The following is a 23964-nucleotide window of genomic DNA, read 5'->3' on the forward strand; positions in this document are numbered from 1 at the left end:
TTGTTTTCTTTTTCTTTTTAATATTTTATTTATTCATGAGAAACATAGAGAGGCAGAGACATAGGCAGAAGGAGAAGCAGGCTCCACGCAGGGAGCCCAATGTGGGACACTATCCCGGGACTCCAGGATCACATCCTGAGCTGAAGGCAGACGCTTAACAGCTGAGCCACCCAGGCGTTCCATGGATCGTGTTTTCAAGTGGGTTTTGTCCCAGATGCTCTGATTCCCCAGGAGAGAAGACGAAATAGCCAGACGACGACGAGGCAGGGCCGGCACACTCAGGCACCATGCATAGTGAACACCACTGCCGCTGTGGTCATGGGTGCTTGTGGCTTTCAGTGGTGAGGACACAAATTGTTACATGAATAACCTAGCTGCCTTGGCTTATATGTGGGCCGGGATGTTTAAAGTTTAGAGTTTGGGCCCCCAGGTAATAGGCCGAAAGGGGACTATCCGTAGGTATTACCCCAAACTTCAGACATAGTATGTCAAACAAGCAAACTCCAGCCCTGCCACCCGCCCTTGGCTGGAGCACGTGCTGGCAATGCTGAGTCCTTGCCAGCGTGGGTCATCATTCTCCGCTGCAGATGCCAAGGCTACGTGCCTGACCTCTTCAGCCGCAGGTCCCCCCGCAGGCCATCGGAGAAGGCTCAGCTGTCCCTCCTGAGAGGTGGGTGGGAGGAGAGTGAGAGTGTGAAGTGTCCTGGAAACCAGTGCCCAGTGCTGGGGAGAGCTTAGTCACTGGGCTTCTCAGCTGTTGCCCTGCTGAGGTTCTCTGAGTCCCAGGCAACAAGGTAAACAACCCTGATATAGTAGAAGAGGACAGATACTCCATTTCTCACCTCCCCATGGCAGGCGGAAAAGCTCCAACCACAACGAATGGGCTCCCAAGCTCCAGAGCTGCTGCCCAGGCCCGCTAGAACTGGCCGCTCTCAGCCCACACAGCTGCCAACAAGGCGGTCCAGGGGGCGGGCAAGGGGATGGGGGAGTAGGGCAGGCACTGGTGTCCTTTAGGATTTTCAGCTGAAAAAAAAAAAAAAAAAAAAAGGATTTTCAGCTGAAAGATCTGAAAAATAGTTCCCTGCCAAGAGGATAGGGTTGGGGGAGGGAGCAGGGGTCAGAGGTCAGTCTGCACAAGGGGTTAGAGCAAGTTGTACACCCCCCAATGCTCCCTGAGGATTCATTATGTGGTACAACAGCACTTCCTTGGTCCTCCTTGTAGAACATCAGTGGCCTCAGGTCAGATGCTGATTGGTCACGAGTCTGGGGTTTAATGTAGAGGGTTTTGTTTTTTAAGGTTTAGTTTGATCTTTTAGTTGCAAATAAACACAGGCTCATTATAAAAGAATTCAGATGATACCCTAAAACACAAAAGTCTCCCTGTTCCCCAATCCAATTCTCAGAGGCACCTGCCCTTTGACATAAATCCCTTTAGACTTTATATAAACACGTAGTTTATCTTTTAAGGATTTTGTTTGTGTGCACGCACATAAGGAGGGGAAATAGAGGGGCAGTAGGAAAGGGAGAAGCAGAGAGCCTGGGACAGGGGCTCCATCCAGGGAACCTGTGCCAAACTAAAGGCAGACACTTAACTGACTGAGCCACCCAGGGACCGCATAAGCATATAGTTTGTTTTATTAAAATGAGATTGTGCCCTACAGTTGTGCCATGTTTTTCATGTAATAGTATATTGTGGTCACATTTCCTTATTGGTACATATACATCTCGCTAGCGCTTTTTATCAGCCAATGTGGAAGTTCATATCGTAGTCAGCAGGTAAAACTATGGAATGCACGAACTTCTGGAACTTTATTCTATGGTGTACTTGTATGTGGTGCGTATGTACACACACATTGTGGATGGGGAAGTCTGTATCAGATATCAGATTCTCAGAGGGGTCTGTGGCCCAAAGAGGGTTAAGAACCATTCAGAACATCTGGCTCAAGCATGGCATTCTGGGAGCCTCCTCTTGACTCTTCCACTGATCTGGGTTAGTGTGGCCTTGGCCAAATCCAGCCAGCTGTTACCAAGGACCTGCTCTGTGCCAGACACTGTGCCAGGGTCTGGAGACCGAATAGCAGAATCCACACACCTGCCCCAAAAGAGCTCGGGTTGTCGTGAGGGAGGGACGCTTACATGGTCTAGATGGTAGAAGCAGCCATCAACGAGGTACATGAGCACGGGCAGCCTGGACAAGTGTTGAGAACGCAGAACTAGGATTAAGGGGAAAATATCTCCCTGAGGAGGTAGAAATAAAGGGGAAGCCCTCTGTTCGTCGAACAACTACATGCCCGGTACTGTGTTAGTTATTCATTACTTTCACATACTTTATGTTCCTGGAATCTTTAAAAGAATTTACAGATCTGCGATTATCCCTTTTTTCACTGATGCAATAAAATGGACACAAATACTAAACAAGAGGGAATGGACGTCTGGGTGGCTCAGCAGTTGAGCGTCTGCCTTCGGCTCAGGGCGTGATCCCAGGGTCCTGGATCGAGCCCCACATCAGGCTTCCTGTGAGGAGCCTGCTTCTCCCTCTGCCTATGTCTCTGCCACTCTCTGTCTCTCATGAATAAATAAAATCTTTTTAAAAATAAATAAATAAGCAAACAAGAGGGGAGAGTCTCAAGAAGGAAAAATCAATGCCCCGCATCAGCATGCAGGCAGTTAAGCGGAAAGAAGTGGCTTGTGGATTTGGCAGTTAGGTGATTGCTGACCACACTTCCCCCTCCCCCCAGGGGGTGGGTTGTATGCTCACTCCTGAATGGATGTGAAAACATCCCAGATGAAAAGCCCAGACTTCTGGAAAGGCCTTCGCGAGGCAGGGTAGCTGGCAGCTCTGTAGTCAGGCTTCCCCAACCCAGATGCCAGCTCTGATACTTTCTGCCAGTGACCTTGGGCAAGTTACTTATCCAGACTTCAGCTTCCTTGCCTGTACGATGAGGACAGTGAGAATGCTGCCCCACAGGCTGCCGTAAGATGCAAATACCAATGCTTACAAAGTGCTTAGAACTGTGCCCGGCATGTGTTAAATGGGCAGTAAATAGTGGTTTGGTTTGGTTTTTAAGACTTAGAGAGAGGGATCCCTGGGTGGCGCAGCGGTTTGGCGCCTGCCTTTGGCCCAGGGCGCGATCCTGGAGACCCGGATCGAATCCCACGTCGGGCTCCCGGTGCATGGAGCCTGCTTCTCCCTCTGACTGTGTCTCTGCCTCTCTCTCTGTGTGTGACTATCATAAATAAATAAATAAATAATTTTAAAAAAATAAAAAATAAAAAAAGACTTAGGGCATCTATGCGCATGTGGGGGTGAGGGGCAGAGGGAAAGGGAGGGAGAGAATCCCAAGCAGACTCCCTGCTGAGTGCTGAGCTTGGAACCCTCACCAGGCTCGATCCCACCACCCTGATGTGGATGCTGAAGTCCAGGAAGGAGAGGTGGGCCAGATGGGTAGCTGGCTGGGACAGGAGGGCCATGTCCATTCTTCCCACCCAGCTCCCTCTGGCCTGTTCTTTCTGCTTGCTCTCCCTGGGACTGGCACATTGTGTTTTGAAGCATCCCCTCTGACCCCTTTGGGTCTAAGTGACAATTTTTTTTTTTTTTTAAGATTGTCATTTTTACGTAGTCTCTACACCCAATCTGGGACTCGAACTTGTAACTCTAAGATTAAGAGTCACACACTCAACAGACTGAGCCACCCAGGCGGTCCTGGGTGAGAATGTTTTTAACATTGCTGGGACACTCCCAAGGACTTATGGATTTCTTAATAATTAAAGCAGAGGTTCCCAAACTTTCTTGCTTCGCAGCCCTTAGTGTCAGAAATTTTTCATGGTACCTCAGGCCAAAACAAGTACATTAAAGCTCCCTTTAGGTCAAACAATAGTGGGTTTTTTTTTTAAGATTTTATTTATTTATTCATGAGAGACAGAGAGACAGAGAGAGAGAAAGGCAGAGACACAGGCAGAGGGAAAAGCAGACTTCATGCAGGGAGCCCGACGTGGGATTCCATCCCGGGTCTTCAGGTCAGCCATGGGCTGCAGGCAGCGCTAAACCGCTGAGCCCCCACCCCCCCTGCCCAAAAGGTAGTGTTCAACCTAACAACTTAGTGGTCATTTGAATAACAATGCATATAAGTCAAAGAACCTTTTTCTTCTGTTCTTTTTTTTTTTTTAAGATTTTGTTTATTTATTCATGAGATACACACAGAGAGAGAGGCAGAGACACAGGCAGAGGGAGAAGCAGGCTCCATGCAGGGAGCCTGATGTGGGACTCGATCCCAGGACTCCAGGATCACACCCTGGGCCAAAGGCAGACATTCAACCGCTGAGCCACCCAGGGATCCCTTTTTCTTCTGTTCTTAACCATAATTCCTAACGGGATGTATGCCTCCTTGGGCACTGCACAATTCTCAAATTTTGAAATCCAGCTGGACATCCTCACCTGCTCCACACTTCCCCCCTAAAGTACTTTTATCACAGCACCCTCCAGAAACGTAGCTCCATGAAGATCTGTGGAAAGAATGGAGCACAAGCTAATGCTGAAACTGAGCTCTTTTGAGCAAGTAGTTTCTGTGATGCCCCACAAGATAGCCATCACTGCTGCTTCCCTCAAATGTCAAACACCCTGCGGCGCCCTGCTGAGTCCTCAGGGGTGCCCCAGAGTGCTTCCGCTCACAGCTTGGGAGCCAGAGAGTTAAAGACATTTGCTAGTACAAGTCCTGTTGGTGAACTCCAGCTCAGGTTCAGAGCTGGAAACACTGACAAAGAGTCAAAGTTTATGCGAGTTGATTAACCAAACCAGATATTCTGTAACCAGAAGACATTTTCCACTGATAGGCGAAAGTCCAAAAGCCCAAAAGCCCCACATCGGCAGAGCTCCTGCCAAGTCAGCACGTCTCCAAGCAAAGCTCTGCCAGGCAGGTCCTGACTGGTTTCTTCCAGGCTGGTTTTGCTGCCACTGGCGCCCCCTGCTGGTACCTCTCAAAGCTAAGTCAGGAACGAGCTGCAGCCAGAAAGGACAAGCCTCTGTTAGAATTCCAGGTGTTTAATGAGCCGCCCTTATTTGACCTGAAGTGGACACCTGACATTTCCTGAGCACCCACTGGTTGCCAGGCCTGGTGTTGATTGTTGATTATCATCCCTCCAAGTCCTCCCTCTATGCGGGACCAGATACCACTGTCACCTCCCTTTGCATATGGAAACAGAGCTTAGGGGAAGCAATCTACCTTTGGAAATGGCCAAGCCAGAGTCTGTCTAGGATGTTTGGATCCCAGGCCTATTTCATCCCACCCTGCTGCGCTGGTCCCTGCACAAAGGAGTGGGTGGTCCCTGCGGGAGGAGCCTTGGCCAAGCCACTCCCCCTTAGAAGCTGCTCTTAGGCCAAGATCCTGGGGAAACAGCTGCAAACAGAATAAACAAGCACTACTCCATCTACATAGACATTTTCATCCTCAGGGGAAAAGACAAATAATTGGGAGTTGAGAAAAGCGCTGAGAAGGGTGCTGACAGAGCCAGGATCTTGGCTGCATCAGCTCTGGCTGCAGATAAGATGGAAACCCGGCCTCTGGGGAATAGACACAAATGTTGATAAACAAAAGGTCCCACATCCTAGAAATGGCCTGGCCATTTGGGCTAGGGGAGAAAAAATTCTGTTTTTGGCAGATTTGAGGGTGGGCAGCATGCCAGGGCTCTGGATAGGGTTGTAGTTTTTGTGTGATTCTAATTGTTTCCACACACATCAGCAGTGCAGAACTTTAACCACATACTAGAAGTTGAACATGACCCCCAGGGTACATAGTTTAGTTTCAGGGTCCAGTAGCCCCACCGGGGCCCTGCCTGGCCTCACAGTCAACACGGGAAACATTAGCAGTCTCTGCAGGGAGCACCGAGGGTCCTGCCAGGATGCCAGGGAAATGGCCCCAGGCCCTCACGCTGACTCACAAAGACCTCTGGGCCCTGCCAGGTGCGCATCGAAGTGTTCCGGGCAGAGGAGTTGATGGCGTGTGCGGGATTGACCTCACCCAGAATCGTCCCTTTGTATGGAGCTGTGAAGGAAGGTCCTTGGGTCAACATCTTCATGGAACTGCTGGAAGGTAAGGAGCCAGGCGCCACTCTTCCCCCGTCATAGTTCAGAGCCAAGACTTGGGGTTTCCCCACGTCTTGCCCAGGTTGACCTTGGTCCCTAGTAATTCCATTTTTTAATCTTCTGACCCTGTGACATGGCCAGGAAAGGCCTCCTTTCCACCAGCTGCCCTTCAAAGGCCTTTGCCCTTGGCCTGCCTGCAGACCTGGAAATGCCCCACATAAAGTCTGGCCGTTGGTCTCCTAGGTGGCTCGTTGGGTCAGCTCATAAAGCAGAAGGGCTGTCTGCCAGAGGACCGGGCCCTTTACTACCTAGGCCAGGCTCTAGAAGGGCTGGAATACCTCCACTCTCAAAGGATTCTGCACGGAGATATCAAAGGTGAGGCTCATGCCCCGACCGCCCTGGTCCCCAGCTAGCTCCTCTCTTACCTCATCCTGCCTGATTTCCTCGTGGATCTGGGCCTGCCTGGCCATTCCCTGGGGCAGGGCCTGAGTCCGGCCTACAGGGCTATGCTGGTGGGACGGGGAAGTGTGCTGACCAAGCCCTCAGCCTGACACCATAGCTGCCAGTGGCAGATCCAGCTCCTATAGGCCCATGACCACTGGGAGAAGGCAGGGGGACAGTAGAGCTGAGTGGCAGCAGCCCCAGGAGTAAACTCTGTCCCTGTACCTCAGAGATCTGCCTGCTGCCTGCCTCTAGCCTGAGCTGATCACCCCCTTCCCTTCCTCATGACTAATGAAACTAATTAGAAGCAGCAACTGCCATGTAGGGTTGGCCAGAAACTGCCTCCCTGGAGGTCCAGAGTGGGCTGGGGCCTACACTGACTCACCTGTTCCTCCTCTTCTCTGGGGTGGCCTGCAGCTGACAACGTGCTCCTGTCCAGCGATGGGAGCCGCGCGGCCCTCTGTGACTTCGGCCATGCCGTGTGCCTTCAACCCAACGGGCTGGGGAAGTCCGTGGTCACGGGTAAGCCCTGCCTCCACTGCCCTTCCAGGATGACTAGCAGGGGCCTTTGCTCAGTCACCCCAGGTCTCCTGTGCGCTTGGAATGGCAGTCAGAGAGTAATAGAGATGCAAGTGTTCCTTGTCTACCATTCTGTTTCAGCCCTCCACAACTCTAGGTTCTCAGAAAGCTTTTGTTAGGTTTCAACACAGGAATGAGCATCAGATGCTGATATTTTCAGATATTCCTGTTCCACAGAGAAGGGAACAGAAAGGCTGACTGCCCTGCCCCAGGTGTCCTGCCCAGGCACCTTCAGAGCTCCAGCTATCTTCTATAGCCTTTTCTGGATGGCTATGCTCCCAGCCTGTGGCTGTGGCCCTCTTGGGCCTCTGAGCATGGTTTCTGGAAGCACAACAGGAGGGCTAATGGGGGGTCGAGGCTCTGTAGCTGGAGAAATGTTTGTTCTTAGATTATTAAAATAATCAAAAATAAAAATAAAATAAAATAATCCACATCCATTGTAAAATATTGGGCAACTACAGAGTCACGTGGTCTAGAAGAGGTGAATAGAACCCACTCTGCTCCTCTTACCTGGAGAGATGATCATGAACATTTTACATAATTCCTTCCAGGTTGTCTGTCTTTTTTTTTTTTTTTTTTTTTTTACCTGTACAAAGTTAAGGCTGATATAACCCAATTTTGTGCCCTGCACTTTTTTTTTAAGATTTTATTTATTTATTTGACAGAGAGAGAGTGAGAGAGCACAAGCAGGGGGACCAGAAGAGGGAGAGGGAGAAGCAGGCTCCTGGCTGAGCAGGGAGCCCAGTGCTGGGCTTGATCCCAGGACCTAAGCTGAAGACAAGATGCTTAACTGACTGAGCCACCCAGGCACCCCTATACTTTGCTTTTTTCATTTAGAGCATTAAGCATAAAATTATTTCTTCTTGACCGAAAGAAAAACAATCTTTTAGAAGTGATTCTGTTATAAAAGGACTGTGTTGATCATTCTAAAGACGTAAATTCTAATGGACATCTGCCCTTCACTTTAAAATAGTGAGTTTTTTTCTTATTACAAAAATAGTCCTTTTCTAAAATCTTTTTTTTTTTTTTTAATATTTATTTATTTATTTATTCATGAGAGACACAGATTGAGAGAGAGCACAGACACAGGCAGAGGGAGAAGCAGACTCTATGCAGGGAGCCTGATGTGGGACTCGATCCTGGGCCCCCAGGATCATACCCTGGGCCGAAGGTGGTGCTAAACCACTGAGCCACCTGGGCTGCCCCTAAAATCTTTTGTAGAAAGTAGAACTAAGCAAAAATAAAAAATTCAAATCACCAGAAGCGGGGGGAAAATTTCACATCTGGTATTGATCCTTCTAGTCTTAAGACTAGAAGTCTTTTGGGTTTTTTTTCCCATGCACTGAAATTTCAGGAACATCAAACCATTAATTAGGCTCCTGCAACCTGATTTTCAATGTCCAGGCCCCTCCCCAATTTTATTTTATTTTATTTTTAATTTATGATAGGCACACAGTGAGAGAGAGAAAGAGAGGCAGAGACATAGGCAGAGGGAGAAGCAGGCTCCATGCACCGGGAGCCCGACATGGGATTCGATCCCGGGTTTCCAGGATCGCGCCCTGGGCCAAAGGCAGGCGCTAAACCGCTGCGCCACCCAGGGATCTCCCCCTCCCCAATTTTAAAAAGCATTCTAAAGGGACTCCTGGGTGGCTCAGGGGTTGAGCACCTGCCTTTGGCCCAAGGTGTGATCCTGGAGTCCTGCATTAGGCTCTGTGCATGGAGCCTGCCTCTCTCTCTGCCTGTGTCTCTGCCTCTCTCTCTCTCTCTCTCTCTCTCTCTCTCTCTCTGTGTGTGTGTGTGTGTGTGTCTCATGAATAAATAAATAAAATCTTAAAAAAAAAAAAAGGCATTCTAAAGATTTGGTCCAAAGGGCCGAGCCCCTATTTTGGGTGATGTGTTCTTTGTACCAGTTCCCAGTGGAGCCCCTGACTTAGCTCATCCCCAGCAGGTTTGATATGGAAGCTTCCTTTCTGTCTGAGATACTTTAACAGAGATAAATTCTAGGTTTTTCCAGGTATTTTCACTGAATTGACTCAATGGCCAGGGAGAGAGGGGGTCATTGCCAAGGCTCTTACCCATCAAAGTTCATAGTTGGCTTTCCGGTCTCACCCCACCTTCTCAGGAGACTACATCCCTGGCACGGAGACCCACATGGCCCCAGAGGTGGTGATGGGCAAGCCCTGTGATGCTAAGGTGGATGTCTGGAGCAGCTGTTGCATGATGCTTCACATGCTCAACGGCTGCCACCCTTGGACCCAGTACTTTAGAGGGCCACTCTGCCTCAAGGTCAGTGACGGCACCTGGGATGGTGAAGAGGGAGAGCCAGCAGGGCCACAGGGCCCAGGCTGCACGCTTAAGGTGGCCCCCATTTGGTCTGCTCTTGGGTGGCAGATGGCAACAGGAAGAGGCCTCATCATAAATGCGGGATCCTAACTAAAATGCTTGCCACCCAAATCTGCAGGCCCAAGGAGAGATCCTAAGTGAGGGATCCCCTTGAGTTCATGGCAGGTCGGGGCTCTCCTCCACTCATACACTGTGCCATCTCTGCTGCCTCCCTATGGGCTGGTCATGGGCACCTTGCCATCTGGCACTGGCCTGGCCCACCTGGCCCCTTTTCTCCTTTTCCTTGGAAAAGTCCCAGCCCTCTCAAGTCTTTTTGACCAACCCCAGGGTAGGGGAGAGTGGGGAAGAGCAAGAACAGAAAGCTGCATCCTGGGAAGTGAGGGGGGACAGGCCACACATGTTGCCTTCTGACCCACAGATCGCCAGCGAGCCTCCACCTGTGAGGGAGATCCCACCCTCCTGCGCCCCTCTCACCGCCCAGGCCATCCAGGAGGGGCTGAGGAAAGAGCCTGGCCGCCGTGCATCTGCAGTGGAGCTGGGGGGAAAAGTCAGCCTGGCGCTGCAGCATGGTAAGAGCCCCCCACTGGCTGTAGGGGCACGGGACCCCACAGGGTAGTGCTGTGGTCAAGGGCAAGGACCTCTCAACCTCTCAGAGCCTTGGTGTCCCCATCTAGAGCATAGAGAGGACACCCGCCTTGGGCTTGTTAGAAGATGGTAGTGTGAGTAGAAGTGCTTTGTACTGCGCCTCGCTGCTCAATAGATGGGGGACAGGGACTACAACATACAAAGAGGGCTCAAGCCCATTAGTCATTAGTGAATGTGAAATAAAGCCAGGTACCACTTTCCAGCCATTAAGTGAGAAAAGGCAGAAAGTTCGTAGCACCAAGTGGTGGTGAGGAGATAGTAGCCCTTAGGCTCTGCTGGGGGGCACCTGGTAGCACTCGGGCAGACATCTGCAGACCTGTGACCTTGCACTCCATACCCGGCACGCCAAAGAGGTTCTCACCAGATCCTTAAGGGGACTTGCTGAGGATGCATGCTGCTGAGTCATTTGTGGGAGGGGAGTAGGGTGCGATGGCGTGTCCCTTCCTGGGAGAGCGGAGGGGCCAAAGGCAAGGGTGTGTCACAGGGAACACAGGAACTGCCAGGCAGCAGTTAAATCAAGTCAGTGTTCACAGAACAACCGGCTGGATTTTAAAACCATAGTGCCAGGTAAAAAAGAGGATGGATAGAAAACACGATGCCTTTTTTGTAAATTTAAAAAAAAAAGTTAAGATTTTAAGATTTTATTCATTTCAGAGTGAGAGTGTAAGAGGGAGAGAACACGAGTCAGGAGAGGAGCAGAGGGAGAAGTCAAGCTCCCCTGCTCAGTGGGGGAGCCTGGCTCCAGGCTCCATCCCCAGACTCTGGGACCATGACCTGAGCCAAAGGCTGACACTTAACTGAGTGAGCCACCCAGGCGCCCAGCAAATTCAATATTGATCAGTAAAAACAACACAGACTTTGCTAAGAGCATGATTGAACCCAAAGTGACACATCAAACATAATAGATTGTCACCAGGAGGTAGGCATGGGAATGGCTTTGGTTATGGGAATGAAAGGGGAATAAATAAAACAGGAGAGAAACCTTGCATGCCCTCCTGCCCCCCCACCCCCCACAAACATAGATAAACCTGTTACCACACTCCAGAGAAATGGCGCCCTTAGGAAGCACCAGCTGCAGAGAGGGAGGAGAAGAGAGATGGCAGTGGGGGCGGGGGGGGGGGGGCAAGCAGGCCAGTTTACATGGGACCTCGAAGCTGGTGTTACTCAGAGCTGTTTTTAAATCTTCTCTTTACTAGTGACAGAGTCCTTCCTTGGAGCCATTTCTGTCATTTTTAAAGTTGTGATTATGACCTAGAAGGAAGATGGCATAGACAGAAATACTGTCCTATTCCCATCGTAGAAGGCCATCTTAGGGAAGAAGCCTCCTCCAAGACCACACCCTGAATTGTGTCCCTGAGTGAGACAAGAGTCCTCCCTCGCTGCCTGCCTCCAGCCCTGGCCCAGCGCCTGGGCTGGCCTGTCTCTGCCTCACCACTTGTGCTGTTTTACAGTGGGGGGCCTGAGGAGTCCTTGGAGGGGAGAGTACAAAGAGCCAAGACGTCCGCTGCCACACCAAGTCCAGGCCCCGCCCAGCCAAGGCCACTGTCACCGGACCCTGCACGCCCAGCCGAGGGAGCTCTCACCTGAGGCTCCAGGGCCCCAGCCAACTGAGGACACTACGGGCGGGGCCCCTCAGCTCCAACCTCCGCTGCCCCCAGAGCCCCCAGAGCGGAACAAGTCTCCAAGCCTGACTTGGGGCAAGGAGGAGTCTGAGACCTGGGAGCCGTTGCCTCTGTCCTCCCTGGACCCGACCCCTGCCAAAAACCCCAGCTCAGCTGAGCGGAAGGCGACACTCCCTGAGCAGGAACTGCAGCAGCTGGAAATAGGTATGGCAGCCTTGGCCACAGCCCCGGGGCCTGTGCTCCCCTCCCTCTGCAGCCAGCATGGGCGCCTTCCCCCAGAGGTCCACTCCTGCGGTCCGGGTGGCCAGACACACAGACGGGCCGGGCCGTTCCCAGTCTCTCACAGCCATCCTCTGCCTCTCCCTGCAGAATTATTTCTGAACAGCCTGTCCCAGCCATTTTCACTGGAGGAGCAGGAGCAAATTCTCTCGTGCCTCAGCATCGACAGCCTGTCTCTATCAGACGACAGCGAGAAGGTAAGCGGGCCGTGGACCCAGAGCCACAGCCCAGAGCTTTGTGTCCTGCTAAAAGGGTAAAGGGAGGCTGAAGGGAGTCACTCCTTTCTTGTGGAAAGGCTCCCCACCAGGGCAGGGGGTCATGGTTTCTCAGAGTGAGATAATCTGTCTTCCACACACCTGGGAATTGGGGAATGGTTTGGCTGCTAGGGATAATGGGAAGAAGATTTGGACTTGGGTCCCCCTAGAAATATTCCTCCCTCCTCCAGCCCAGGAGCCCCTCATGACCTCAGCCCCCTGCTTTGCCCCCAAAGTGCCCAGTAGGGCCACACTCCAGCCCAGGATGTGAGCAGTCCCTCACCCTGGAGGAAGGCCCAGAGCCCCTGTGCCCCAAATCCAACCAAGGCCAGAGACCGCCCCCCGAACCCGGGGGCCTGAGTTGTATCCACTCTTGTTTCAGAACCCGTCGAAGGCCTCTCAGAGCTCACGGGACACCCTGAGTTCCGGCGTGCACTCGTGGAGCAGCCAGGCAGAGGCTCGCAGCTCCAGCTGGGACATGGTGCTGGCCCGGGGGCGGCCCACTGACACTCCGAGCTATTTCAATGGTACAGCCCAACCCTTGCCTGCTCAGCAGCCCCCGCAGTACCTGATTTGCCTGGATTTAGGGAGCTGGGAGGTAGGGGAGAAGGCACCTGGTGCCCAGACTGGCCATGAAGTCAGTTTAGAGCAAAGGCCCTGATTGCCCAAGAGCCTTTCCTGGTGGGGCAGTGAAGGACCATTGCCCCTCATGGGCTGCCGATGGGGAGTTCCAGAAGGCTCGTTGCTTGGGGCACAAAGCAGCCTCTCCTGGCCTAGAGTCAAGAAATAATGTCTCGAAGGGAAAAGGAGGAATAAGACCTCATGAGCATTTTCATCAAGAACTCAGCAGCAAGTTTGCTGGGGTCCTCCCCTGGGATTTAAAGTCATAAGATGTTTTTAAGTGTGGCTGCACAGGTTACGTGGTGAATTTTGACAGGCCTCTTCCCAGTGTGACACAACACAAGGATCAAGCCCCCACGGCCTGGCCAACGGCCACCCCAGCTCAGACAACATTACTTGTGGGCCTGAGTTGCCCACAGGCTAATTTCGGAGTCTCTGTTCCCACTTCCGTTCTGCTTTGTGTGCAGGTTGAAATACTAGTTCCCCTTCAGAGCCAGGCTTAGCTCTTTGCATCGTGCAAGCCAAATTCTAGGTGTTGATAGAAGACTACCAGGAAGAGCCAGCATGTGTATAGCATTTGGGCTGCTCCAGCCTAAATGTCAGTCAGCTTCCTCAGAGCCATGCTGCGTCCCTCTGCATGGGGCTCCTTAGGGAGCCTCCAGCCACTCTCCTGACGGGTCCCGCTGCCTACCTTCTAGGTGTGAAAATCCAGATACAGTCTCTCAATGGCGAACACCTGCACATCCGAGAGTTTCACCGGGTCAAGGTGGGGGACATCGCGACTGGCATCAGCAGCCAGGTAAGGGGGCAGGTATACACCTAGAGGCAGAGTCCCGGCAGTCAGTGTACCTGGCCCAGCCCTCCAAGAGGAAGGCTTTTGAATAAATAGAACTGGTACAGGAGGGAATGGTTGGCTTCAGAGATCCCCCAAGGTCCCAGGGTGAGCCTGACAGTGGCAGTTGAAGAGTCCTCAGGACCTACCCTCGGGCCAGGTGAGACTCTCTGAGTCCTCTAGGACTAAAGGCGAGAGTATGCCTTCAGGACTGCCTGTTTGGCTGGAGGGAGACTGCCCCACCTCAGGAGACCCCAGTTTTGCCCTTCTAGGCAGCCTCTGAGCCCCATGCCACGATCTCAGGCCTGCTGGTTTGCTCTGCCCCCAGATCCCAGCCGCAGCCTTCAGCTTGGTGACCAAGGATGGGCAGCCCGTGCGGTATGACATGGAGGTGCCAGACTCGGGCATCGACCTGCAGTGCACCCTGGCCCCTGATGGCAGCTTTGCCTGGAGCTGGAGGGTCAAGCATGGCCAGCTGGAGAATAGGCCCTAACCCAGCCTTCCACCACTGGCTCCGCTCTTCTAGAAGCAGCCTGCCTTCTCGGTGCTCAGTGCTGACCCTGACACACAGGCTCAGCCCGCTCCTGGGGATCTGCCAACCCTGGCTCAGCGGTGGGCCTAGGGACAAGCAGAATGCCTCCCAGGATCTCCTGTGACCTGCCAGACCCTGCCAGGAGAACACCTCGTGCCCACATGAGGAGGAGGAGGGAGGCAGGAGGCCTCCTCCCGTGGGGAACAAAGATGGTCTTCTCTGCCCCGGTCTAGACAACAAGCTGACCTGACGTGTTTGGATCAGTGACCACTTGCTGGCCGTCAGGGTAGAGTAGCTTCCGGCCTAGGTCAAGAAGGGGTGAGCAAGTCCCTTGGCTTCAGAGCAGGTGGGAGAGTGTCAAGTGCCTGAGGATGCATACTCAGGTCCAGTACAGGAGTGAGGCAGCAAGCGTACCCACCCTTGGGCTAAAGGGGAGCCCTCTGACCCCCCCTCTTGTGGCCATCGAAGCCTCTTTTTAGATCTAGAAACTCTTCTGACAGAGTCAGGGAAGGAGCCATGCCTGATGCTGGGAAGTCTCCCTGGGAGACGACAATGGCACACCGTCAGGGTGTAGCAACACGGGTCCAGAGCCGAACTCAGCTTCCGCCCAGGACCACAGATGTCTAAGTGAAATGGTTCTCAGTCCCCAAGCACATGTCCCTTTGCTGCTGGCCACCAGTCTTTCCCAGGGCAGCAGGCCTCGAGCCCCGGCTGCAGACCCAGCGCTGCACATCACTCACTGGCACTCAGCCACCTCATCTGTAGAAGTGAAGGGTGGTAGGTGCCCTGGCCGACGGGAGCAGTCTGAGGATGGGGTGTGATCTCATCCATGTGGAAGAAAGTAGCAGGTGTGAGCGCTACTCTTCCCTCCGGCCACGGCTTTAGACATCGTGCACACCAGCTTCCTGAGACACAGCCCAGGCCTTACACTCACACTGGCCCTGCCCTTCCCCTCTCTCAGGGGCAATGCCAACTGCACTTTGCACTCTGATGACCTCAAAGCACTTTCATGGCTGCCCTCAAAGAGGGCAGGTCAGTGGTTCTGCATGCGCAAAAGCAGGCCAGGAGATGGGGTGAAGGGATTTGAGTCTTGACCTGTCTCCATGCGCATGACCCCTCAAACCTCTGGATTTCTTTAAGATGAGCCCCCCCACCACCATCACCACCTACCCCATTTCCCCAACCCAGTCTCTTCTTCAGTGGGCAGGGGGGGGCTGATCAGGACTCATGTAGCATTAATCAACTGTGAATCCTTGTGTGAGGGCCTGCTAGCCTCCACTCCTGGAGGTAAGGGGTGTCCCCTGGGAGTCCTTGGGAAGAGCTCATCCCCGTGTCTTGCCAAGGTGGCCTCTGTCCAGCTATCCACATCGAGCCATTCTGCTCCCCAGGGAGAGACCCCGGCCCCCAGCACATAAAGAGCTGCAGCCTTGGTACTGCAGAGTTCGGGTGGTACTCTTTGTAAGCAATAAAGTTTGGGGTGATGACAAATGTGTTAGGGCATGGCTGTCCCCACTCTTGCCTACCTCAGATCCTAACAGCTGCCTCCCTGCGCCTTCTTGGTGGGATCTGGTCAAGGCTGCCCTTTATATTTGGCAAGAACTGTTTGTAGCCCTTGAGTGAGGTTACTTTTCCCACCATCCTCCCAGTGAGAGCTTCCAGTCCTATATTTGCCCTATCCATTCAAACCAGTTAGGCAAGATGCTCCAGCCAGTCGCATCTTGCCCCACCCAGTCCCTGGTCAAACACTGCCAGGCTGAGGAAGAGAGGTCGAGAAGGCCTGGGCAATGTCCTGACGTGGATAGGTGGGAGCACACCAGGAGCCCAGAACAAAGATCGCCCAGCCCTCTCCCAGCCCTGAGTGACCAGGTGACTTTCAGGAGTGGGTTCCTGGGTGATGGGGCAGGGGCCCATCTGAGGATGGATGCCACTGACACACAGGGCACCTCGTCAAATCTGGCTCCACACTCCCTGAAGTCTTGCTCAAGTATGTATGTGTGTGTTGCCTGGACACGTGCACACTTGGGGTCAAGGCCGGAGGGGTCCTGCACCGCAGGAGGGGGCAGGAGCAAGGCCATCCGAGCTTCCCGGTGGCCCTCCCTCTGGGCCTGCTGGGAAGAGCCCCGCAGCCCACGTCTTCGGGGAGCGCTCCGGCCCCTCTGGGGGCCACCCCCCAACGGCTGCCCGCCCACACGCCGCCGGGAATCCGGGGCGTCCCCCCCCCCCCCCCGGGCGGCAGGGACGTAACAGAGCTGGCGACATCACAGGCGCCGGCGCCCCCAGCATCTCCGGCGCCCCCCAAAGCCCCCAGCCAAAGAGCGCACTGGAGGCGGAGGGGCAGCAGCCACCAGCCCGCTCCCTGCCTCCCTGACAGAGCCTCGGTCAGCATGGGGGTGACAGGTGGGAGCGGGCTGGCGCGCGGCGGGGCCGGGCGCCGAGGGGCTGGCGGGGCGGGGCGGGCGAGGGGCGGGGAATCGGGCCTGGGCCCCGCGGTGCACGAGCTTGTGCGCACAGGCACGCAGGCACACCTTGGAGTAAAGGCCGCAGGTTCTGGCGACTCTTGGAGGGCTTCTGGGCACGCGGAAGCAACGACTCATGAATTGTCCCAAACCGCTCATAACCCCCAAATCACATTCAGTTGTTCCTGGCTGACGATTGGAGGCTTTGCAGAGAGAAGCAGTTGGCTTCCACAAATACTGGCCTCCTTTGGCCTTTGCACTCTTCTCTAGCAATGAGCAAAAAGCTGTGTGCCCTTTAGGTCTCCACTGAAATGGGGGCTTTCTTCTTGGGACCTTCTCTCCCAGGACATGGGCCAACATTAAAAATGTGCCAAGAACCAACAACCAGAGAGCAGCTTTTCCCTTTCCCAAACTCGTGGGGTGACAAATTTATGCAGACACCTTAAATCACTCCTGTGACATTTATTGCACCCCCTTCAGCTCTTAGTCTTGTGTTAGGCCCTGAGTCTGATGAGTTAACTAAAAATTAAAATGTGGGTAGGACGGCTAGGTGTGTCACACAGAAGATGACACCGGGGAGGTGAGTTGGCCTGTCAGGGATGAGTAGGATTTTGCCAGATGTAAGACTTTCTGAGTGTCTGAAATAGGTGCAAAGGCACTTAGGCACAAAAGCTGCTTTGGGGGAGCTTGCACTCGGGGCAAGGAAGGAGCGGGCTACCAGGAGATGCAACCAGAGGGCAGAGGGCAGACCACACAGGATCTTTGAAGCCACTCTATAGCCTGGATGTGACCAGAGGCTGGTGTGATACAGCAGGCTCACTCTGAGGTCATTAAGCCCAAATTGGAGGGAAATATGGTTGCAGTGGTCCAGCTAGAAGCCTAAAGAGATTTCAAAGAACACAGTGGCCAGTCAGACCTGGGTTCTTCGGGTCAAGGCACTGCTCTTACCAGATGTGTGACCTGTGCAGTTTCATCTGTGAGAGCAGAGTCATGACCACATGGGCACAGAGTGGCTAAGAGGAGGCAAAATGGGAAGCACTCAGCCAGAAGGTAGTCAGTCCTAGGTTTGTGTTGACTTTGGTGTTGGGAGGTGAGGAGAAGCAGTAGGGATGGAGAAAGGGACCTGTACAAAAGGTCAACATCAGAGGTAGGGGAAGTCAAGCTGGAGATGTGAGGGGGGTCACAACCCAGGTTTCTAATTTGGGTGTTAGCATAAAGGATTATCAGGGGAAGAGGGGGTGATCAAGATCTGAGTGATTAGAAAGGAAGATGGGTCAGGCATACAAATCATGCGGGCCACACTCGAATCTGGACATATAAGAGTGTGAACTTGAGGTGAAAAATAGAGGACAAGCCACATGGTCTGGCAGGGTGAGAAGGATGAAGAATTCATTTCTTTGCACAGACTTTTGCTGAGCATCCACCTTGCAGACTCTGTGTGTAGCAGATCAGAGATTCAAAATGGGCAGCCCACACAGTCTGCCCAGCTCTAATAAGGGTCAGCAAGAGGTCCTGTGCTCAGAGGTCTGCAGGGAGTGGGTGGAGGCAACTGGAGGAGATAGACGCAAGGGTTGGAGCTCTGAAGGTCTCCAGAAAGCAAAGCCCTGAGCATCATCACAACAGAAAGCAAGGAACATTTCAGAGATAGGAGACATCTAAGGCCCTAACCAGCGAGAGATACCTTTAGGGAGAGATGTGCAGTTGGTGACTGGAGTTTGAGTCTAGAGCTTAGGAGAAGTGGGAATAATAAATAGAGATTGGAGGAGCTTCTGTGGTCCCAGCCACAGGCTTGGAAGCCCCAAGAGGGCAGAGGCTGTGTGTGTTCATCACTGTGTCCCCTAGAACAGTGCATGGCCCTTATTCAAGGGCTCAACATTTAATTTTATCAAAGAAATTTATGCATGTGATTAAATAGCACTGAAGAGTTTACTCGGTGATGAAAAGCAAGTATCCTCTATAGCACACCCCCAGTCTCACTCCTCAGAACAACCACAATTGTTTCATTTGAACTGTTTTTCTAATTACCTTCTTATCTTTCTACAAGCTATCTTTCTTGGTTTATCAGTTCTAGACATTATCACCTTCCTGCTCTAATGGATCCACCCTTCCCCATCCTCCCAACATCATTTTTAGTCTGCTGATGCTTTTGTAAGTTTAATATACTTATATCTTTATTTTTCATCACTTTAGACAATATCTTTTGATACCACACATAGTAAGATGAAGTTTTTAGTGCCCCTACCTTTCCCTTCAGCTTTCCTCCTGCCCTCCCACCTCCCAGCAACTCTAACCTGTATTTTTATCAAGGTTGGTAACACTTACATTGTCCTATAACCACAACTATGTTTTTCAATTTTTATTTATATGTTGATTCTGAAAGTTGAAACCCTGAATTGTTGTGACTACATAACTACTGTTGACTGCACAACCAATAAAGGTACCACAGTTACTTTTTCTTTCTCAGACAGCTTTTCATTTTTCCTGGAGTTTCTGGTTGCCTTTTCCTTATATTCTTTGGTTTTATCAGTCTTAGTTTTCATCTAGTTAACTATTCTGTCAAGTTTTCTTTATTTCAGAAATCTACTACCCAGAACCCTTCATCATCTTGCCATTCTACAGTTAACATCCTAGGACTTAGCCGCTTTCCTAATAGTGGGTGGACCACTATTTCCTTCTTGGCTCTCTTGTTTCACACCTTTTATTTTGTTTTTAGCACATCCTCAAATAACTTCCTTAAAAAAAAAAAAGAGGAAGTAAATTTCGTAAGTCATTCCATGTCTGAAATGATAGTTTGGCTGGATATAAACCTATACTTTAAAAAACATTTTCCTCAAAATTTTTAAGGCAGCCATTGTTGCTAACTCTGCTGTCAGTATAATTGATTCCTCTCCCCTTGTAGGTGACTGGTTTTTCTACTCTAGAAGCATTTAAGAATTCTTTGTTCCTGGTGCAAATGAACTTTCACAGCAAGGATCTTTTGACATCTATAATGCTGAGTGTTCAGTGAACCCTTTTAAGCCAATGACATCATTCAGTTCATGAAAATTTTGATGTCTCTTTCCTTTTCTATGTTCTCTATTCTTTCTGGATTTCCTTTCTATAACTCAGAACCGTACTGCCTCTTGATCATTTTCTCTCACATAGTCTTGATACTTTGGTTCTACTTTCTGGGAAGATTTTCTGTTTTATTTTCCAAGTCTTTTTGCCAAAAGCTCTTTCTTTCTCCTAATTTTTTAAGAGCATCCTGTTCTTGCTTTTTGGATGCAATATCTATAGTTGAATATCTATATCCCAGAATCACTTAAGGGTTTAGGTATTTTTAAAGCTCCTTTCTGTTTCCCAAATAACCTCTGGTAATCTAGAGTCATCTTTTCTCTTAATCTGTCAATTGCATGTGGGAAATTTCCTCAAATGTCTGGTGATGCTTGGCTGTTCATGTTTAAGAGTGAAATCATAAAAAGCTGATTGGGAACTGCAGGACTGATTCCCTGGCAGATGTCACTTTAGTATGATCAGGCAGGAAACAGACATATCTCTGTCTGGTTCAAGAAGATCAACAGAATTGACATCTCTAGCCAAACTAAACAAGACAAAAAGAAAGAAGACAAAAATTACCAATATGGGAAATGAAAGAGGTGGCATCACTACAGAATCTACAGATATAAAAAGAATAATAAAAAAATAATGAACAATTTATGCCAATACACTTACCAACTTAGATGAAATGGACAAGGAAACTCCAGGCTCAGGTTCACACACTTCACCTGTGAATTCTGCTAAGCATAAGGAAGAAATAATACCAATTTTATACAACCTTTTCAGAAAACTGCAGAGAGAATACTTCCCAACTCATTCTATGAGGCCAACATTGTTCTAATATCAAAGTCTGACAAAGACAATGTAAGAAAATTATACACCAATATACTTCATGAACCTCATGTGAGATTTCTTTTAAAAAGTTAGCAAATCAAATTCAACACTGTATAAAATGATAATACGTTATGACCAAATGAGATTCATCTCAGGGATGTAAGATTGATTTTAACATTCAAAACTTACAAAAAAAAAAAAAAACTTACTTCACCATAAATAAGAGAATTATTAACAATAACATATAACATTATTCATGTTATAGCATCTTATATATAACATATAATAACAGAATATAAAAGAAAAACAGGGGCACCTGGCTGGCTCAGTCAGAATAGCATGTGACTCTTGATCTCAGGGTCATGAGTTAGAGCCCCACATTGGGTGAGGAGATTACTAAAAAATAAAATAAAAACAAAAGAATATAACAGAAAAACTATAATCCTCTCAATAAATGCAGAAAAGGCATCAGACAAAATCTAACATCTCTTCTAACTAAAAACTAAGTGAACTAAAGGGAGCCTGGGTGGCTCAGCCAGTTAAGTGTCCAACTCAATTTCAGCTCAGGTCATGATCTCAGGGTCGTGGGATCAAGCCCACCATCAGGCTCTGTGCTGAGCACGGAGTCTGCTCAGGAGTCCCTCTCTCCTTCTGTCCCTCCCCTGCCTTTGTATACACACACACTCTCTCTCTCTAAAAAGAATAAAAATTTGTAAAAACTAAGTGAACTAGGAATAAAAGGGAACTTTCCTCAACATGATAAAGGGCATCATAAAAAACAGCCAACATCATACTTAGTGGTGAAATACTGAATGCTTTCTCCCTAAGGTCAGGAATGAAGCAAGGATGTCCACTCTCAATTCTATTCAGCATTGTACTAAACATTGTTCTCAGTACACTAAAGCAGAAAAAGGAAATAAGAGACATCCAGATTGGGAAGGAAGAAGTAAAACTCTCTTGAGTCACACACATAATTTTTTAAAATTGTTTAAGTAATCTCTACGCCCAACATGGGGCTTGAACCCATGACCCTGAGATCAAGAGTCACACGCTCTACTGACAGCCAGCCAGGCGCCCTAGTCATACACATTGTTTATGTAGAGCACTCTATGGAATCTACAAAACAAAACAAAAAACTAGAACTGATAGGACTTTAGGATGGCTACAGGACATACAACTCTATACACAACAATCAGAAGTTGGAAACTAAAATTATTTCACACACTACAGAAGGTCACCTGAATCCCTAATAGAACATTCCCAAGTTGGGCATAGAGGTCCCTAGTCGAGTCAACCTCAGACTTTTGCTTTCAACCCCTAGTGCCATGATGAGGTTCATACTATAACACTTTCTCTTCCTATCCACACCCAGTTGCTCTCCATGGAAGGGTTTTAGGCTTCCATGGGTGTTGATTATTGTCCAGGGAAATTTTGAAAAGTGAACAAAGGAAGGCTCTGAGCCAAGAGGCCTGGAGAAAAGCAGCACTGGGGGGTAGATTTGAGCTGGAAATGGAGAGACGTGGGGAAGAAGCCAAGAGAACGTGGCAGTCAAGTTGGTAGAAGATTCCAGAGACCACTGAGCTGGCTCTTGGGAGCCTATCCGTGAAAGTACATTCTTAGCCTGGCCATGCGGCTGATCCAAGGTGCCCAGGCCCAGGAGGAATGTGGATGTGCCCAAATCCTAGATGCAGAAACAGCCTCTACATTTCTAGAAAGAGGCCATGGCACATTCTGATCCTTTGGATATAATTCTGGGAGCAATTCTTAGCCAGAGCTGAGGCTGTCATTTCCTGCCACACTTGAGGCTCGGGGGATCCAGCTTTCTCAGTGCCATGACAGGTCCACGATCAACCCTCATCTACTACCCCAGGGAAGAGAGAATGGGACAGCCTGGTGCTCCAACCCCCCAGAGGATGAAAAAGCAGCTTCTTCAGTAAAAGATACAAACCTCCAGGGAGGTTACTGGGGTAGGGAAACCTTCCCCAAGGTGTTGTTCAGTCTCTTCTGCAGAGAATGATGGGAACTCAGAAATCAGATTGCTGTCAGCGTCACCTCAGATCTGCCTAGGAGTGAGAACCTTGGCCTGCACTGGGGGTGTGGGTGACCCCAGGATGTGATAGGGTGAAAAGTCTGGAGGAGAGGAAGGGCTTCAGGGTAGGAGGGGCCAGGATTAGGGTGAGTGACAGATCTGAAGCCTGGCCAGAGAAGAGTGGAGAAAGGTGGCAGAGGAGTAGGAATGGAAGGTTGGGGGGGGGCGGGTCCCCACGCAGTCACAGACTCCTGAGTAGAGAGTTAAGAATTTCTTCAGTCAAACCTGCATTCAGTTCCTAATGTCGGCAACCATCAGATGAGAGACCTTGAGCAAATGAACCTCTTCTCATTTTTTGTGTGTGTTGAATTAATGAAATAAAGCACAGAAAGTGCCCAACACAATGCTTGGGCTGGCAGCACTCCATAATGGCAGTGAAGCCAGTTAGCATCCATCCTTGTGGAGGACGGTGACGGATAGGGGAGAGATAAAGGAAAGGCAGATTTGAGCATGGAGGGGCACAGATGTGAAGGGCAGGGCTGGTGACACCAGACAGAGCAGGGAGCAAGGGGCAGTATGGAAGAGGGGGAGGGAAAGGGCTGAGATGCAGGATAGGGAGGGAGGGAGGGAAGGGGTAGCTGGAGCAGCAGCACCTGCCCAGGCTCCAGAACCCTCCAGGGAGGTCCCCACCTACAGCTCCTCTGCCCTCACCTCCTTCTCCCTGCCAGGTGCCAGTGGATTTCCCTGCTGTGGCAAGGAGTCAGTGGACATTGTGGATACACAGTGAGAGCCAACTCCTCACCCTCCAGGCCCACCAACCCTTACCCCTTGCCACCACTGCCAAGTTTTCACACACCCCCAACCCAGGATCTCCTTTCCTCTTGCTTCTTTCCACAATCTCCCCAAGGGCAGTGTTGTGGGGAGAGTCCTACCATCGCTCTTCTGCTTCTGCCTCCAGCCCCTGACATTAGTAACGGCTGAGGGGTGGAGGGGCTCACTCGGGGACATGGATGGGAACAGACCCCTTCTGCCTTGCTCTGAGGACACAGCCACCCGAGATGAGGGTGGGCAGGTAGATGCCTGAGGAAGGAGACGGAGTCCCAATGGCTGGGCACTGAGGGCACTGGCCCAGGTGCCAGCAAATTGCCAATAAGAATTGAAGGGATCCTAAACACACACACACACACACACACACACACACACACACACACACATCCTCCGCCTTTCAGATCTGCCAAGCTGAGGTTGGGCAAGTCAGGAGGAGGGCATTGCCTTGGGCTTCCTCATCCATAGAGAGCCAACTTCTGGGCACTGATTCTCCAAGCGAGCTCCATTGGCTCACTGGAATACTTGATTAAAATGAAGAACCCTGGGCCTTACCT

The 23964-nt window shown here is 50.8% G+C and overlaps 2 protein-coding genes and 1 long non-coding RNA gene across 14 annotated transcripts in view; 2 read left to right on the forward strand and 1 right to left on the reverse strand.

The window, feature by feature from the left end:
* The window catches only part of MAP3K14 (mitogen-activated protein kinase kinase kinase 14), a 46972-nt gene extending 31257 nt beyond the window's left edge, over positions 1 to 15715 (forward strand). For both annotated transcript variants that reach the window (XM_025440732.3, XM_049113980.1), the window contains 10 exons: positions 5957 to 6086; positions 6323 to 6454; positions 6938 to 7042; positions 9222 to 9385; positions 9861 to 10011; positions 11539 to 11913; positions 12079 to 12185; positions 12625 to 12769; positions 13562 to 13662; positions 14024 to 15715. In XM_025440732.3, coding sequence (XP_025296517.1) covers positions 5957 to 6086; positions 6323 to 6454; positions 6938 to 7042; positions 9222 to 9385; positions 9861 to 10011; positions 11539 to 11913; positions 12079 to 12185; positions 12625 to 12769; positions 13562 to 13662; positions 14024 to 14188 — 1575 coding nt within the window. In that variant the 3' untranslated portion in view covers positions 14189 to 15715. The remainder of the gene's footprint in view (positions 1 to 5956; positions 6087 to 6322; positions 6455 to 6937; positions 7043 to 9221; positions 9386 to 9860; positions 10012 to 11538; positions 11914 to 12078; positions 12186 to 12624; positions 12770 to 13561; positions 13663 to 14023) is intronic.
* Positions 1 to 23964, reverse strand: part of LOC112655575 (uncharacterized) — a 25656-nt gene continuing 1692 nt past the window's right edge. The window contains exons 3-6 of one of the 4 annotated variants that reach the window (XR_007412853.1): positions 20395 to 20459; positions 4436 to 10531; positions 2137 to 2213; positions 1 to 1023 (exon numbers count right to left, since the gene is read on the reverse strand). This is a non-coding gene — a long non-coding RNA (uncharacterized LOC112655575). Of the gene's footprint in view, positions 1024 to 2136; positions 10532 to 20394; positions 20460 to 23964 lie in introns of all 4 variants that reach the window. The other 3 variants (XR_007412852.1, XR_007412851.1, XR_007412850.1) reach the window with 3 other exon arrangements.
* LOC112655570 (spermatogenesis-associated protein 21) overlaps positions 16491 to 23964 on the forward strand; it is a 14612-nt gene continuing 7138 nt past the window's right edge. For 4 of the 8 annotated variants that reach the window (XR_003133777.3, XR_003133778.3, XR_003133779.3 and 1 more), the window contains exons 1-2: positions 16491 to 16624; positions 23311 to 23365. Coding sequence is in view for 4 of the 8 variants with exons in the window: in XM_049113983.1 (XP_048969940.1) it covers positions 16612 to 16624; positions 23311 to 23365 (68 nt within the window). In the remaining 4 variants the exon portion in view is untranslated. The remainder of the gene's footprint in view (positions 16625 to 23310; positions 23366 to 23964) is intronic. The other 4 variants (XR_003133780.3, XM_025440736.3, XM_025440737.3 and 1 more) reach the window with 1 other exon arrangement.

Source organism: Canis lupus, chromosome 9, assembly GCF_003254725.2.
Source record: "Canis lupus dingo isolate Sandy chromosome 9, ASM325472v2, whole genome shotgun sequence".
Taxonomy (NCBI): domain Eukaryota; kingdom Metazoa; phylum Chordata; class Mammalia; order Carnivora; family Canidae; genus Canis; species Canis lupus.